This window comes from Carcharodon carcharias, chromosome 6, assembly GCF_017639515.1.
Source record: "Carcharodon carcharias isolate sCarCar2 chromosome 6, sCarCar2.pri, whole genome shotgun sequence".
Taxonomy (NCBI): domain Eukaryota; kingdom Metazoa; phylum Chordata; class Chondrichthyes; order Lamniformes; family Lamnidae; genus Carcharodon; species Carcharodon carcharias.
In genome coordinates, this window is record NC_054472.1 from 123,084,619 (window position 1) to 123,103,558 (window position 18,940).

At 40.0% G+C, this 18,940-nt stretch overlaps 1 protein-coding gene across 4 annotated transcripts in view; it reads right to left on the reverse strand.

The window, feature by feature from the left end:
• Nucleotides 1-18,940, reverse strand: part of lpin2 (lipin 2) — a 101,934-nt gene that overhangs the window by 51,710 nt on the left and 31,284 nt on the right. The window contains exons 2-4 of one of the 4 annotated variants that reach the window (XM_041189574.1): nucleotides 17,376-17,564; nucleotides 10,089-10,121; nucleotides 8,248-8,343 (exon numbers count right to left, since the gene is read on the reverse strand). In XM_041189574.1, coding sequence (XP_041045508.1) covers nucleotides 8,248-8,343; nucleotides 10,089-10,121; nucleotides 17,376-17,555 — 309 coding nt within the window. In that variant the 5' untranslated portion in view covers nucleotides 17,556-17,564. Of the gene's footprint in view, nucleotides 1-8,247; nucleotides 8,344-10,088; nucleotides 10,122-12,305; nucleotides 12,388-17,375; nucleotides 17,565-18,940 lie in introns of those variants that run through there. The other 3 variants (XM_041189576.1, XM_041189575.1, XM_041189578.1) reach the window with 3 other exon arrangements.

An 18,940-nucleotide genomic window follows, 5' to 3' on the forward strand; every position in this document is an offset into this window, starting at 1 on the left:
ACGACCTCTGTTCTTGGACGGCGGAGAGGCGTCATGAGGGGATAGCCCTCGACACCCAGCAGCCATCCATCCAGCCGGGCTGGAGCACTGAAGAGCCTCCGTACCTGGAAGTGTCTCAGGGTGTAGGGGTCATGGTACTTTGCACAGACTTGCAGAATCTGCATCCTATGGTCACACACTATCTGCACGTTCATGGAGTGGAATCCCTTCCTGTTGACAAAGGCTCCCGGCTCACCTGCTGGCATCTTTGTGGTCACGTGTGTGCAGTCAATTGTACCCTGGATGTGAGGGAACACAGAAATCGCTGCAAAGCCTCTGCTCACTCTGCCTGACTGGTCTTGTCCATATGGTGGCGAATGAAAGTCAACACGCTGAACAGCGCATCAGTCACCAGCTTGACGCAAATATGGACAGTTGACTGGGAGACTCCACAAAGATCACCCACGGACACCTGGAAAGAGCCAGAGGCATAGAAGTTGAGGGCCACTGTGACCTTCAGAGCCACTGGCAAGGGGTGTCCACTCACATAGTTGGAGCTGATCTCAGGGCTGATCATCTGGCAGATGGAGGTCTCTGTCTGCCTTGAGATACGGAGCCTCCTTCGGCACTGAAGTAGCTGCATCGCCACCTGTAAACCCTGGCAGCAGGAGAGTGGCATCTTCTGCAGCCCCTTCCACCTTGGACTTCCTGCTGGCCCTGTGCCCCTTGTGCCTGTACTCCTAAAGGTGGCTCTTCTTGGAGGCTGAATATGGACTCCTGGCCTCCTCCTTCTGGCCCTCTCTTCCTCCTCAGGAGGAGTGGAGAGCACAATTCCCAGGGTAAGGGAAGGCTGTCTGAAACCTGCCAAGTGTTAGGATTCCTCCAGAGTCCTGAACTGAAGCCCGTTTTTTCTGTCCAAGCAGCTTTGAAGAGAATTGAAGTTGTCCTGTTCACAGAAGCAACACTAAGTTTAAAAAGTACTAACAACTCACATCAGCGAGCCCACTCACCCCTTTTATCCCGCCAGCGGATGAGGTTTTTAAAAATGTGGCCTGCCCATTGCACCTGTACAACGCACTGAAAATCGTATAGGCTGCAAAAATCAGTCAGTTACTGCCTCATGGACCTTAACTGGCTCATTAATTAATGGCGGGTGTGCCTTGGAACTCAGTGCGCCCGCCTTCCGAAATATTGCGATGGTGTGCGGTGACATCGGGACTCACGCCAAACGTCATCACGCATTGGCATGTCAGGCCTGCCCCCGCACGCCGCCGGCAAAATTCTGCCCTATGTTTCTATAATGAGCTATCCCATGAAAGTAATAGCTTTCTATGCTCAACTGATATGCATTAAATACTGCCCCACTCAGACCAGCAAGATTATATCCATCAAGGTCAGTAGGAAACTGGAGTGCTTAATTAATGTACATGAATTCCTTCATCCACCTGTATAAATCTGCACTTACCAACTTTAGGTCAGCAGGGATAATGGAAGGCAGGTTCATGATGACAACCATTATGTCGCTTCTGTAGAATGTAATGTACACACCAAACAGCTATTCAAGTACAAGAGACTACCTAAGTGTCTCTTGCCAAAAGCAGCTGGGGGAACTTGGATTTCTGCCTCAAGCAAGCGGAATGGCTGTGCTGCCTGCCCAAATCTAGCACATGAATTCCACTGGTGAGTTATGGGCATCAAACGGGTGCCATGTCAGTTGTCAGAGCTCAGGAAATCATTCAGTTCCTGATCCACCCAGCAGTGAGGTCTGGATCAGGGTTGGGCTTTTAAAAAAAATCCCTCCCACAAGAGATTTAGCACAAGATGACAAAGGCTCACAGTCCTTGTCCGTATCCCACAATAATTCTCCAAGATTTTTTGAGCTATCCTACAACCACCACTTTATTATAAAAACCACTGGTTAAGCTCCGTTATCACCTGAAACATGAGGGATGCCCCTTACCTTTAGAGGTTGCTGCCTCAGCTGTGTACACTCATTCCACATATTTGTGGCTGAAAATTTCTAATGGGATCCTACAACCAGCAGAATCAGGCAGGAGCCTGCCCCGGAAAACATGTTGGGAGGGGTGTTTGCGGGGTGGGGGGAGAATGTGGTTAGGTGCCAGACTGCTTTGCTTCCCTGTAGCTGTCCAAAGACTAGATTCCATAATAATTATCCCAGCAATGTTAAGCTGAAGCAGTTAAACTGAGCTAATGTTTAAAATTATCCATAACTTTTAGCTAAAAGATTGCTCAGACACTAAGGGTTGGATTTTACAATGGACCCTGACAGCAGGGCCAAGCCAGCACTTGCTGGAAGCACATCCACCAACACAATCTTCCCTGAGGGGGTTTCCTAATTAAGACGGCCTCCCTATTAAGGGCACTGGAAGGAGGACTGAGGTGGGTGCTGCCGAGGCAAATCGGAGACTCCTAGGGCACCTCAACATTGAGACGGTGGCCTTCATACATGGCAAAATGCTGATGAGGCAGCAAAATTTCCCTCGAGATCCTCAACTTAATTGGCTGCCTGGCTCCATCACATGGGGAGCTAGCCCAGTTTCCTGGTTCACCCCTCAGAAACTTCCTGCGAGGGGAATGAGTCAGGGAGGCATTACATGCAGCACCTTCCTAGTTCCTCATTCCTCCAGTCTCCGACCATCTTCGTGGGGTTGGGAAAATCCAGCTCTAACTAACTGAAGGTCTGATTTTTAGTTAGACATATAGCTCCTTTCATAGATAGGATGATGGTTAAGCTGAGTTGTGAATGTCATTTGGATTCACAAAAATACTTGAAAACAAAAATGAAACTTATTTTTCGAGTTGCACAAAATCACATTAATACTGACATATAGTACCGAGCTACTTCCACTTTGCTGAATCCTATTGTATTGCTATTCAGAGATGGATTCAGCAACAATAAGCTGCTATTTACATAGCTCCCAAAACGTGGTGCAAAACTTTGCCACATTGATCAGGTTAAGAGAGACTCTAGTATGATTTCTACATAATTTTGATAAAAATTCATTAGCATGGATAACTTCCCAAGAGATATTAGTTAATTTATTTGAAACAATTGCAAAGAGAACACCTTTTATCAATTGAAAACTGCTTTGAACCAGCTGTCATTGCTTATTTCTGTGAATGACTAAGTTTGCTCAGTTCAAAAACGTCTCGATGTAAACAAAATTAGCAATTTCCTAGAGTGGTGGAGCAGATAGTGAAAACCCCTACACAATTTCTATATATGATCCCGAAACAAACAAGGTTATTGTTCGCCCGAAGCACATTAATTTTTAGCGAACAGAGCTTGCTTCAGTTCATACTTTTCTAGGAGAAAAAACTTTTCTGTTGGGCCCGAAATCATAATAAAAGGACATTAAAAACAAAATGAAGGGAGCCATAGAAGCCAGCTGCTGGTGATATCAAGAGGATGGTGAGAATGCTTTCTCACAAAGGACTATTCAAAACTTGTAATTAAAACCACATGTCTTGGCTGCTGCTTAAAACATATGTTCTCAAAAGGAAGCAAATACTTTCGGTCGAAGTATTACCTCCTGCCTTAGAACTTTCTTTAAACAGCACTGGATATCTATATAAAAATAAAAAAAACTAACAAAGAGTTGCTTTTTAAAATCCAATTTCTTAGACAAAGCGAAGAATTGATGTGCCCCAGGGAACCAGGTACAAGTGCAATCTTAGCAGACTAGTTTCCTAACATAAGGAACTCAACTATTTTTACTTTAGCTCAACAAAGCTTTCATCTCTTCCTCCCACCATCTCCTTCTCAAATTAGTCAATGGGTGAAATTTCTCCTGATCAAGTAGCACCAGTATTCCACTTTTAAACAAAAATGAATAGGTATAATTGGACCTTACGTAAGGTAATGGTTATTTTTTTTGATGCTAAGAAAATGGAACTGCATAAAAAAACCTGTGATCTTTTACATTGCCTGGACACTTGGCAGTATTGCTCTATCTTCAAAGGATACTAGGCCTTACTCTTGGCCACAAAACCAAAAATATATATTTTCAGTAACTAAATCCCAGTTTCTTTCCCACCTCCCCCTTCAAAAAAGTGTTTTGGAGGAAGATGAGAGGAAAAGTATGCAGTTTTATCTATAGATCTTATCATAGTCAACTAGACTACAACAAGTGTTATCATGCTTGATCACTAAATATACTTGGGAAAACAGGATAGTGAGAGAGCGCGCGCGCAAGAGAGAGAGAGAGAGAGAGCGGGCGCGCAAGAGAGAGAGCGCGAGAGAGAGGGGTTCACTTTGGGTCCAGGCAGAAAACTGCTGATTGTGGATAGGTTGCCTAATACATTCCCCATTTAACGCGTAACAGCCTGCCTTCTATTCACATGATGTGATAATTGCCCCGATGCATCAAAACTTGCAGGGCTTGCTAAATACACAGATTAAACAGAAATGTGAACAGAAATGAACTTTTTTCCTGTGTATACTTGAGAATGTAATTTTGATGGCAGTCTCACTACCATGTGCCTTTGCAACCTCTTTTGGCATCAAAAATAAATTAGAAAAGGAAGTTCAGAAAAAAGGTCAAGCAATTCTTGCAGCAATGCTTTTCAAATTTCTGCATGCTTTATTATATAGAATTCCTAAGATATGTAGAGATGAAACAATCCCAGCCTTCATTACCCAGTCAATGGTCATTACCATGGAATGTGGCATAGTTAATATGACCATCTACTAGAAATAAATACAAAAACAACATGCACAATGGTATAGGGAAAACCAAAGAAACAGAAAACTAATTCTCAAACCTCTAATTGTTTATGGCTAGGTCTGAACAGCAATTTAAAAAATCCTGAAACTTAATGCAGCACAGGAAGAAATTAATCTCAAATATTCATTATTTTTACAATTATTTACACAAAAATGTGGACCACATTGCTGTACCACTGTTGTCAAAAGTAGAGCTTACAGCATTGACTTCAATACACTTTAAACACCAAGTGACAGCTTTGGTTAAATTACTCAATGGCAGCTGTCCTCCTTTGAAAACTGGTGACTAAATGTAATATCATTACAATATTAATTGCATCAGTTTTCACTATAGGAAGATACAAGTAACATCCCAGAAGCAGCTATAAACCAGGGAATAGATGTGGGGAAGGAAGTCAGGATAATTACAGTCACCAGAGAAGAAATGGTACTGAGTAAATTGTTGGAGCTGCGGGTGGACAAGAGCCTGGATCCTAATGGACTTCATCCTAGGGTCTGAAAAGGAGTGTCCAGTGAGATAGTTGATGCATTGGTTTTAATTTTTCAAAACTCCCTAAATTCAGGGAAGGTCCCATTAGAATGGATGATAGCAAATGTAACTCCATTATTCAAAAAGAGAGACAGAAAGCAGGAAACTACAGGCCAGTTAGCTTAACAACTGCTTTAGGGAAAATGTTAAAAGCTATTAAAGTAGTTATAGCAGGGCACATGGATAAACTCGAGGTCATCAGGCAGAATCAACATGGTTTTGTAAAAGGGAAATCATGTTTAACCAACTTATTGGAGTTCTTTGAGAAGTAATATGTGGTGTGGATAAAGGGGAACTGGTCGGTGTACTGTACTTAGATTTCCAGAAGGCATTTGATAAAGTGCCACATCAAAGGTTATTGTGGAAAATAAAAGCTTATGGTATGGGGAGATAACATTATGGCATGGATAGAAGATTGGCTGGCTAACAGGAAGCAGAGAGTAGGCATAAATGGGTCTTTTTCTGATTGGCAGAATGTAAGAAGTGGTGTGTTACAGGGATCAGAGCTGGGACCTCAACTGTTTGCAATTTATATAAACAACTTGGATGAAGGGATTGAAGGGATGGTTGCTAAATTTGCTGATGACACAAAGATAGATAGGAAATTAAGTTGTGAAGAGGACATAAGGAAACTACAAAAGATATATAGATATGTTAAGCGAGTGGGCAAGGATCTAGTAAATGGGGTACAATGTGGGAAGTGTGAAATTGTTCATTTTGGCAGGAAGAATAAAAGAGAAGCATATTATCTAAATGGTGAGAGATTGCAGAGCTCTGAGGTGGAGAGAGATCTGGGTGTCCAAGTGCATGAATCACAAAAGGTTAGTATGCAAGTACATCAAGTAATTAGGAAAGCTAATAGAATGTTATCATTTATTGCAAGGGGAGTTAAATACAAAAGTAGAGGAATTATGCTTCAGTTATACACAGCACTAGTGAGACCACATTTGGAATACTGTGTACAGTATTGGTCACCTTATTAAGGAAGGAAATAAATGCATTGAAAGCAGTTCAGAGATGATTTATCAGGCTAATACCTGTAATGGGTGCATTTTCTTAGGGGGAAAGGTTGGACAGACTAGGCTTGTATCCAATGGAGTTTAAAAGAGGAAGAGGTGACTTGATCGAAACATAAGATCCTGAGAGGTCTTGACAGGGTTGTGGGTCTTTGGAACACTTCCTGAAAAGGCAGTGGAAGCAGGGTCCCTGAATATTTTCAAGGCAGGTAGATTCTTGGTAAGCTGGCCGGGGGTGGGGGGGGGGGAGATAGGCAGCATGCTGATTTGAGGTTACTATCGGATGAGCCATCATCTTATTAGGTGGCAGAGCAGACTCGAGGGGCTGAATGGCCTACTCCTGCTTCTTATTCGTATGTGACAAACACCTTTCTAAAGGCTCAGTGGTGAAATTACCTCCAAAATGGAGTTGGACATATGCTCTATAAATTGGGTTTCAACACTCAAATTCTCAGAGATAGTGGTGCAGGACCACCTCTTCTCAGGAATCTAATTTCTCTTCCTTCTATACCCTGACTCTGGATTCAAGGTGCGCATATGCTGGATTAGCAGCATCAGATTTAAGCAAAACTGCTTCACTTTGCTAACAGAGTTACAGTATGGCTATACCCTTAGACATCCTAGAAGTTAAGATTGCAACCCCTGCCATCCTCACCTTAGAACAAATTTCAACTCAACACAAATACACAGCAGTGTCCAACATATCACAATCATAAAACAAGCCCCATAGTGTTTGCTTATTTTATTAAGGTTCTTCCCTAATCTCTCTCTTGCACCCACATAAACCTCAATCTTCAGAAATCGTACCATACTTCGGGAAGGGAGAAACTTGAAACAAAAATTGCTGGAAAAACTCAGCAGGTCTGATACCATCTGACAGAGGGAAGAAACTTATTCAGCCTACCTAATTTTTGTAGCAGAATCAGCAGCCTTTATTAAAAAATAAAATAAAATCCTTGTGTTTTCTTTTATCTTGCACTGAAAAAGATAACATTTATGGCCTCTGTTGCTTTGAGGCAGTGCATTTGACCTATTCACAACCTAAGTTTCATTATGGACTTTTAAAAAGCCTTAGGGGAAAGGAAATCAGGGGGCATTGAACACCTTGCAGAAATAGGTGGATAACTCCTTGAGCTTAAAACTTACCCAGCTCAGTTTCTGGGAGGTCATTCCCAGGCTTCCTCGTGCGTACTGAAAGAGCATGGAGCTGCTCCAACATTCCAGGACCCTGCTGGGTGCTGCTACAGATGCCATGCGCGCACCTGAGATGTGTCAGTGATGGTGACTGCCTAACCTGGGATAGTGATGGGCATCTACAGTTGCAAAAGGCCAAGAATTTCACTCTTGGTGATGGAGCAGCAGCCCAAGAATTTCACATCCTTGAAAGTTATGGGAAAAACCCCCACCTTCCTCTGGATTCCCAGTGAATTCTCCATCTGTCCATTTTTACCAAAGTGAATGGAATTGTACATTAAAAAGTTTTTCAGCTCTAGAATAAAAATATTTAACAAAGTCAAAAACAATGGTAACTGAAGTAATTATTTAGAATGTCTCATTTATTACTAAACACCCAAATCTGTTTCCTTTCTGATAAAACACTCACACTATAACATTTTGTAATGACTGTGTATGCGATCACAATCAAATCCTCTTCGTTCACCTCCCCATCCCTTTCAATATTTGTTAAGCTGGTGGTTTCACTTATGCTTCTTCCCTTCACTGCATAATTAAAATACTGCAGCAAATAAAGCAGTAAATTAATCCCTATATCTGACCAAGCTGATTTTAATTGGATTTCATTTAGATAGTATGCTGTAAATACAACCTTGCCAGTCATGAGGGGCACGGTCTACATTTAAGTTAAAAACTAAGATAAATGAGCAAATAACTTTCTTAGTCAATTGTGATAAAGCAAAAGCACACCACGACGTATTTGCATTAAACATTTACAAATGAAGTTAAAAATTGATACATACATTTTCTTGTTCTGTTTCTTGTACAAAGAAAGCTTCTCCATTATCTCCCAACTTCATGTGCAGATCCACTGGATCGCCATTAATCTCGATGTCAATCTACAATCCCAAAATAGCACTAAATAAATTCAACACCCCTTTTAAAAAGTCAAAAAAAGTCCTCTACGACTTTTACAACTCTTCAACCATTATGCCAAAACATACATACAAAAAAAACACATTACAGTCAGAACAACTTTTATTTATATAGCACCTTTAACATAACAAAATGTTCCAAGATGCTTCACAGGAGTGTTATAAAGCAGCATTTGACAGAGCCACACCAAAAGTTTGGTCAAAGAGTTAGATTTTCAGGAGTGCCTCAAAAAGGGAAGAGGTAGAGAGCCAGAGAGATTTAGGGAGGGGATTCCAGAGCTTAGGACCTAGGTCGCCAGACATGGTCACCAATGGTGGAGCAATTAAAATGCAGGATGCCCAAGAGACAAGATGAGCATATATATCTGGGAGGGGTGTAGGGCTGGAGGTTACAGAAATGAGGGGAAGGGCTATGGAGGGACTTGAAAACTAGGCTAAGAATAAAAAAAAACAATGAGGCGCAGCTTGACTCATAGCCAATCTAGGTCTGCAAACAGAAGGGATGAGTGAACAGGTCTTGGTGCGATCACAAACACAGGCAGAGTTTTTGGGGACATCAGGTTCAGAGGGCAAACCATACAAGAATGACCATAAGTGCACTGGAATAATCCGACTGATATCCTAGTTTCCTTAGTAGGATCCTTGCCATCCGCATGTTTGAGAAGGGGCAGAAACAGAGGTGTGTGTGTGAGTGTGAGTGTGAGTGTGAGTGTGTGTGTGTGTGTGTGTGCGCGCACCTGGTGGGTGGTTCAGGATACATAGGCTTACAAAGCAAAAAAGATATGGCAGCAGTCCAGGGCAGCTATTTAGGTAACGATACCCAGAGGGTGACAGGTAGGGGCAGAGTGTACAAACATTAAAAAAGCAGCAGCAAATAGGGTCAAGGTGGAAAAAATGATAAAAAGGCAAAATTAATGGCTCTTCACTTAAATGCATATAGTATTCGGAACAGATAAATGAATTAATGGCACAGAGGTATTTGGGTATGATCTTATAGCCATTATGGAGACATGGAAACAAGGAGATCGAAGCTGGGAATAAAATATTCAGGGGTATGTGACTTTTCGAAGGGACAAACAGGAAGGAAAGGGTGGTGGGGTAGCTTTGTTAGTACAAATGGGATAAGTATGATAGCAAGAAATGATCTTGGATCAGAAGAGGTAGAATCCATGAGTGGAGCTAGGGAATAACAAGGGGAAGACGACGACACTGGTGGGTGTAGACTATAGGCTCCCAAACATTCTCTGAAGGACAGAGAATAAATCAGGAGATAATGAAGGCATGTAAAAAGACAGTACATTAATCATGGGTGACTTTGACCTTCATGTAGTTTGGGAAAATCAAATTGGCAGAGGTGGACACAAGCAAGAATATGTAGAGTGTATTTGGGACAGTTTCCTAGAACAATGTGTTGTCGATCCAACCAGGGATCAGGCCATTTTGGATCTGGTAATGTGTAATGAGGCAGGTTTAATAAATGATCGCAGAGTAAAAGATCCCCTAGGAAGCAGTGACCATAACATGGTAGAATTTAGCATTCAATTTGAATGTAAGAAACTTGGGTCAGAAACAACTGTGCTAAACTTAAATAAGGATAATTACAATAGAATGAGGGCAGAGTTGGCTGGAGTGGACTGGGAAAGGGAGTTTAGCAGAAAAGAAGGTTAATGAACAATGGCTGATATTTAAGAAAATAATTCATGACTCACAACAAAGATATGTCCCAGTGAGGAAGGAGGATCCTAGGAAGGGGATAAACCAACCATGGTTAATCAAGGAAGTTAAGGACAGTATCAAATTGAAAGAAAAAACATACAATGTGGCAAAAATTAATGGTAAGCCAAAGAACTGGGAAAGTTTTAAAAACTAACAAAATATGACCAAAAATAAACTTTGAGGGTAAATGACTAATATAAAAATAGACAGTAAGAACTTCTTTAAATATATAAAAAGGAAGAGGTCCCAAAGTGAACCTAGGCCCCTTAGAGAATGAGGAAGCAGAAATAATAATGGGGAATGAGGAAATGGCAAAGGAGTTGAATAAATGCTTTGCATCAGTCTTCACAGTAGAAGACACCAATAGTGTTCCAAAAATACTAAACAATCAAGGGGAGAAAGGGTGGGGAGGAAATAAATACAATAACTATCACTAGAGAAAAAGTACTAGGGAAACTAATGGAGCTAAAGGACGATTAGTCCCCTGGGCCTGATGGGTTGCATCTTAGGATCTTAAAGGAAGTAGCTGCAGAGATAGTGGATGTACTGGTAGCAATCTTCCAAGAATCCTTAGATTCTGGAAAAGTCCCAGAGGATTGGAAAACTGCCATTGTAACGCCCTTATTCAAAAAGGGAGACAAAAAAAAAAACAGGTAACAAAAAGCCAGATAACTTAACATTTTCCCAGTGACAGATGTTAAGAGTCTATTATAAAGGATGCAATAGTAGAGCATTTAGAAATACATAGTATAATCAAGCAGTCAGCATGGCTTCATGAAGGGGAAATCATGCCTGACAAATTTATTAGAAATCTTTGAAGAAGTAACAAGCAGGATAGATAAAGGGGAACCAATAGATATAATATATTCCAAAAGGCATTCAATAAGGTATCGCACATAAGTCTACTTAAGATAATAGTCTATGGTGTTGGGGTAGTATATTAGCATGGTTAGAGGATTGGCTAACTAATAGAAGACAGAGTTAGGATAAGGGGGCATTTTCAAGATGGCAACTTGTAACTATTGGAGAGCCACAGGGATCAGTGCTGGGGCCACAATTATTTACAATATACATTAATGACTTATATGAGGGAAGTGAATGTACTATCAATGCAGCAGAGGGGGATTTGGGAGTCCTTGTGCATGAATCACAAAAAGCTAGCACATAAATTCAGCAGGTAACTGGGAAAGCAACTGGAATGCTGGCCTTTATTTCAAAGGGAATGGAGTATAAAAATAGGGAAGTTAGCAAAACTATACAAGTCACTAGTCAGGCACACCTAGAATGCTGTGAACAATTTTAGTCCTCTTATCTAACGGGAGATATACTGGCGTTGGAAGCAGTCCAGAGAAGGTTTGCTAGGCTGATCCTGGGTATGGAGCAGTTTTCTTATCAGGAGAGGTTGAGTAGGTTAGGCTTGTACTCATTCGAGTTTAGAAGAATGAGAGGCAACCTTATTGAAACATAAGATTCTTAGGGGGCTTGACAGGGTAGATGCTGAGAGGTTGTTTCCCCTTGTGGGAGAATCTAGGACCAGAGGGCATAATCTCAGATTAAGGAGTCACCCATTTAAGACAGATGAGAAGGAATTTCTTCTGTGGGTAGGGAATCTGTGGAATTCTTTACTGCAGAGGGCTGTAGGGTCCAGGTCGTTAAGCATATTCAAGGCTTACATAGACAGATTTTTAATCAGTAAGGGAATTGAAGGTTATGGGGAAAAGGCAGGGAAGTGGTATTGAGAATTATCAGGACAGCCATGATTTCATTGAATTGTAAGCAGACTTGCTGGGCCAAATGGCCTACTTCTGCTCCTATGTCTTATGGTCTAAATGTACAAACATGTTTAAAGCATTGAGCACTTGTGGGTTCAAAGCCACAACATGCAAGAATCAAGCATCCTTTAGGACTTCACAACAATAATACTCCTTTTTGTGCCTTGGTAATGGATCATAGCAAAGAATTAGATTCAAGATCCTATTTCTACTCAAGCTCCATACATATATGTAGTAAAGTACAAAGGAGCTAGACAGCAACACAGGAACTTGTTCAATTTTCTGCTTCCTGATTCAAAAAACGAAGGCCAAGGTTAACACTTTGAGGTTCTGACTCAATTGAGCTTACTCAGCACAGGTCGAGAACAGCTAGCATGGATGGTTCAGTTGCTATATTGAGCTTAGATTGAACTCTAAATTCACTGACACCAGCTGTACCTGTCATTTTGGTTTAACAATGCAGCTTAATCATGGATCATGCAACAAGTGCAGGTTGAAGCCATCACAACTCCTCCCTCTCCCTCCCCCTGCAATGGAAAAAGGGCTCATGGTTAAGCATCCTAGTCATCCTATTGCTAATGTATGCAACACAATGCATGTGGTTTTAAAAATGTTTTCAATATGGATGCTTGCAAAGTCATGTTTTTCTTATCCATACCCAAGATGGTGACCTTTTCTCTGACTGGGTAGGAAATTCCAAGAATCTGAAGGAACAGTGACATACATCAAAGTTAGGATGGTGCATGACTTGGAAGGGAAACAAGAAGTGACTTTGTTCCCCATGTTGCTGCTGCGCTTGTCCTTCTGATGGAAGAGGTTGCAGGGTTGGCAGTGTTTAATAAGCATGGTGAGTTACTACAGTACATTGTGTATATACTGCAGCCACAATACATTAGCTGTGGAGGGGCTGGAACTTTGTTATGAGGTGGCAAACTAATGTTCTGTTCTAGGTCACGCCATACTACTTGAATTTTGGAGCTGCTGCATCCATCTGGATGACTGATGAACTCCATCACACTCCTAATCTGATCTTTGTAGATGGAGGAGGTACTTAGGAAACAGTTGGTGAGCCACTTTGCCTTGATTCTCTGATTGCATTGTTGATATATTTCCCATCAATTGTGAACCCCAGGATGATTACGGAAGGCTCCACAGTGGTGGTGCTATTGAAGGTCGGAAAGATGGTTTTTATATCTGCTATTTGTCTCCCAAGCTTGGAGGCTATTCAGATTCTGCTGGCATGGACTGCTCCAGTATTGGAATTGTTAAATTATAGTCACAATATATATGTACTTTATCACAAATAGCAAGCAGAAACTTATCAGTAATTAATAACTAATTTTCTAACCCCACCACGCCCATAAAATTTGATCAAGTCAAAAATATATGGATCTTTACAGGTCTGCAAAGTTTCAGAACAAAACACATTCAAGCACATAAGCTTTATTATTTTGGTTTTTGGTACTTTTAACTGGATTTGTCCTGGAATTGACAATATATCTCATTTGTATTTGGACATATATTTCCCAAGCAAGTTTGCTCTTGGTTTCCATTTTTGGTGTACCTACACCACAGGGGCTGCAGCGGTTCAAGAAAGCAGCTCACCACCACCTTCTCAAGGGCAATTAGGGATGGGCAATAAATGTTGGCCTAGTCAGCGATGCCCACATTCAGTAAATGAATTTTTTTTTAAATGAACACTGACGGAAATAGCTCAGACTCTCACCCTAGGTCATTTGCAACTTTCAATATTCTGAATCACACATTATCAAACTGGCATTGCAAGGAAATTGATTCACCGCAGACTTTGCAGAGTACCATAATCATAAATCAAAGATACAAGGGAAGGTTTATAAATGTGATTAACTTAATACGTTTTCAAAGTGCTAATCATGATAGAAACAATTATTGTTGAATTTTAGTCATACGTGTTCAACAGAAAGTGCTACTTTTTGCTTACTCCAAAATCTCAGGCCAACATGGCAAACATTTGGTGCATTAATTATTTTACACACATACCAATAATTGTGGATGAAACATGAACAGGGAAAATAGGTGAGTGATGCCCACAGCATAAATTATATTGCAAGTGTTTTGTTTATTTCTTTCGTTTGTAACCTTAGCTGCAATATTTCATTCTTAACAGTTCTTGCAACTTTTTTTTAAAAGAACACCACTAAATGGTTCAACTCAGTTAAGTAGTCAGCTTATTTGTACTAATGTAACTTAATGATAAAACAAAGATAGTTGCTTTATGATCATTTTGATGATGCAAGGAATTGATTATGTATGTAATTATAACAGGTGGAAGAACAAAAATATTTACCCCTTAAAGTACTGATTCACATTTCCTACACATTGAGACACAAAGCCATTTCCCCATAGTCATGTGCTGAATTATACATCATGTGTGTAATGACATATCTCGGAACTGACTTCATTTCAGTTACAGGGTTCTCAAAATCATCGGCATTCTCGAACGGACTGAGAGATGCAACCAATGCAACATGAGTAACTTTGGTGGAAGATCAGCAGAAATCTCAGAAAATGGCCATTTCTTTGGAGTTTGTCAACGTTGAGGCAGGAGACAGATCTTTGGCAGTAATGAATGGCATATTTACTTAAGACATCTATTTTTCAAAACATTAATGTGAATATTGTGCTCATTAGGGTAAAGGCCTTGGCATCAGGGAATGAACAATTTCTTTTTCCGATACTCAATATCAGCATCAAGCATTCCCAGGTCAGAGTAGCATGGTTTTCATTATGCCCTGGGCCCAACTTACTGCTCCAGTGTAAAATGCTCATTTTTCACTGTATCTGTCCTTTGCCCTCTCTGAGGAAGGCTACCAACCCACTGTTGATATACGCCCATTAGAAATGACATCAAGAATCCTCAAGCGCATTTTATTCTTAACAGACAGGAAAATGGGTTTGAGGCAGAAGATCAACCACAATCATGCTTAATGGTTGGGAAGGCTCGAGGAGTCTTCTGATCTACTTCTGCTTCGATTTCTTATGTCCTTTCATTCATCTTTCTGGACTGGGTTTGGATACCAGGCAACAGAGTTGAAGTACCAGTCACTAATCCATTCCGATCCCCAATTTTTACTTGGTTAATGGTGTGACACTTGTGCTTTAGTATCACTTGGACTTTTATATTCATGATGGTGGACAAATAGTATTTGGTGGAGAGGAGGATATGGAGTGTTCTTTTTACTCTAAAGGCGCTATTTAATAAACATGATAGATAAGTGAAAATAAATCTTATACTACACGTGTAGAGATAACAACCGTATCCAATGTTGGCACAAAAGTAGTTTGTATTCAGCAGCCAAACAGGTCCCTGGGCTGCCTTGGGGAAAAAAGGAGAATATCACACCTTTTCAACCTTTGAAAATATATATTTTTTATGCATTCATGGGACGTGGGCATCACTGGTTAGTCCAACATTTATTGTCCATCCCTAATTGTCCTTGTTTAGAGAGAATTTTTTAATATTTCTTTAAAAGAGTCAATCACATTGCTGTGGGTCTGGAGTCACATGTAGGCCAGACCAGGAAAGGACTGCAGATTTCCTTCTCTAAAAGGACATTAGTGAACCAGATGGGTTTTTATGACAATCAGCAATGGTTTCACAGTCGTCATCAGACTTTTAAGCAATGGTGGAGTCATACGATAAACCAAATATTGCACTACATTTACAACTGGGGTCATATCACTCCCAAGGGATATTGCCTCAAACTCAGTAATGTACAACTACTCCCCATGCTGGGAGTGAAAGATTAATTTTTCAAACAATTTCATAAATGCCCATTTAAAGTGTCTATCAAATGTTATTAAGTCTAAAGTCGATAGTATTTAGGGACAGGAAGGAAATGACTCCTTTACTGAGAAGCTGATAAATTTCCCAAAATCATCAGTTCACTTCACTCAAATTAATACTGAATGATGGAAAGATAAACTTACAGCAGTTAACATTTGTATAAAATAATTATATAAGTCATAATTTGCCAGGTCATGTACAGCTTTAAGATTTTAAATAGGGATAACACATTTAGCTTTTGGTCATTTTAGTGCAACATATTTTGTTATTACAATCTGGAAAAGTTGTTCATATTAACTTTGCCAAATCTTTGGACAGTCAATGTTTATTCATTATGCGACACCAAATTACAAATTATTTTGCAACTGGTTGATAGTTTATTACATTCTTGGAAGGGTGAATGTTATTTGTGCATAAACTCTTCATTATAATTTTTTTTAAAGAATTTGCTGGATTTGTACATTAACTCCCCATTAAGACTCATGTGGAAAGCTATGGATGCTAATTAAGAAAAAACATAATTGTTAATGCAATGCCAAGCAACCTCTATCTTGGAATGGGACATTTAAAACATTGTACTGCGGTTTGCCGCTGCATTTCTTTCCTTCAATTCATTCCCTATTCTCTTTTAACTTTTTATTCTAAACTACACCAAAATTGGTTTCCAAATTCTGGAAAAATCAGTCCATCAGCCAGGTTAGTTCTTGACTTTTAGTTGATTTCTGGACAAGTATTTAGACAGTGCCTTTAATATAATAAATCAAAATGTTTACATGCTTACGGCATCCAACTGCTCAATGAATTAGAGCTCAGGAGCAGGAACATTGGTCATTTTTCCTCCTCCTGTGCTGGCTGCAATGCCCTTTCTACTTCCATGGCCAAGATCAGCTAACCAGGGTTCGAATATTGGACTGACCTAGTATGTATGACTTAGTACTAAACTTCATGAGGGCACAGACCCAAGCTCAGAAAAAGGAAAGGTGGACAGCTAATTCTGATTTAACACAAGGCAGCTAATTCTGCACTGCACACAAGAAAGCACAGTCAGGGACAAGAATCAGAGATGGTGGAGCTGGAGATTCAAGAGGAAGGACTTTTTGCCCAGCCAGTGTAGTTTTACTCTTTTTCTGCTGCTGTATATTAGGTTATTCCAAAAACAGGAGCAAAGGTAATGGCAGCACAAAATATAGATTAGATATGGTGATGGAAGGGACAATGTACTAGAGGGATGGGCCAGATGGATATTTCTCATCCCTGAATTTTTTTTAGAACCTTTTAATTTACTGATGACAGAGCAAAAGTCAGATCTTAGTCCTAGTTCTACAAATAACATTAGAAAATTTTGATAACTCAAATTTTTCACATTTAGTTTTGAATCCCCTTTTCAGGTTTTTTTTAAGCCTAACTTCCTCTATCTTCAACACAACGATGGGAAAGCCTTGGAACTTTTCAGCTTCTGAAAAATATATGTGAATATGTAACTAACAATATAAAAAGCCAACAACATATCACACATAATGGGAGCTACAATTCCAAAATGGAATTTTACTCTAAGATTAACACTGCATTACGCAGTTATGGAACACTGAATAAAGTATGACAAGTTCAAGATACATTGGCTCAACTAAAGTTCATTCAGCCTTTGCCTTCAACACACATTTCTACTCACGATTGGAACTTACCACATTTTCCTTTGACCGAAGTACCCCGAGCTTTCCAAATCGAACATGGAATGGTGAGCACTGGTAGGTGCCATCCTGCTGTTGGACCACAATCACATCAATGCATCCAGAGAGTGTTGCAGGATTTAATCCCTTGTACAATTCCTTGACTGTTACCAGTAACTGTCCAACATAGTTCATGGTTTGGGACTGGGAATAAAAAACAAAAAAAATCGTATGAACGTTCTGTTCAATTAAACATTTTTTGCACCGTGCATAATTTTGCCCATTTCAATACTAAACCCTGAGCACATCATCTACATGTCAGATCTGAAGGTGTGCATTTTACAAGGGTTTTTATTTAAACTTAACATTTATCAATGAAACCTTCAACTCGGCCCTTTTCCAGTAAACAGCTGTGATGTTTCAAAATTAGATAAAACGCAATGAGACCTGTGATTTGATTAATGGTGATATATTGAGGTTGTGAACTTGATTGGATATCAAAACTTGTATATGTTATAACAGTACAAGTAAACAAAGCACACTCAGGAGTAAACGGTAGTAATGAGATTACAATCACCTTCATCTAGTCTACAAACGATTGAAAACCTGGAAGTAAACAAAACTGTTTAACCTTTGTGCAGAAAGTACGAAATAATTTGTGCATCACTACAGTTTTTAAAACAACTTTCAAAAAGAAGCTAGCAGGCTTTCAGTGTTAAGTCAGTGAACAGGGCAAAATGGAAAATTCAACACCAACCCTGTCAGTTGTTACAATCACATGAGGGCGGCTAAAAATTAACACCCTAATTTACCACTCCAGGTCTGGATATAACAGGGTTTAGTTGTGAATTTAGCAAGGCTGTGTTTGTGCCAAAACTACGGGACTCCCACTTTAATTCTTTATAATCTGAAAGCATACAATCAGGGCACGTGCCCTCTAAAGAATTAATCACATACGTTCTTTGATTTTAAACTCAGAAAACAAGATACGTTGATTGACCCTACTCCTCAAATTTAACAAAACTAGGTAAATCGCAACCCTCATTCATACGTCACACACATTCCCTGAACAGTTACTCTGCCATCTCCATGCACAATGCTTCCGAGAGAGAGATAATTGATTTTGGTGGGGGGGGGGGGTGTATGTGACAGCGTGCACCAACAGGGGATGGGGTCTTTCACACTCCTGAGGGGTACTTCAGTGCCTGTTCCCTTTAGATCCCAGTTGGATATATTGCAAGTTGTGTATAATGGTTGGCCAGCAGTGCCCCATTGTCTTAAGATTACAGTTTATCAAAATCCAGCCAGGAATGAAAGAGCACTAGAAGTTGTATGTTTTTCTCAAATAAAAATACATCCTCATAACACAATCTATAAACTGAGGTGCTTGGCCCTAATATAAATATTAAAAACTTAGTGCAACATTTTTGTTTTTAATCTTGATTTTATTCCTTGCTAATGCAAAGCACAATATTTAAGAACAGTTTTCATATCAAACCCACCTAAATTGGCTTTCAGCAATTCAATCTATGCTCAATTTGCTCAAAGGTTCTTTTTGTAATATTGTTTGCAAGCAAGTC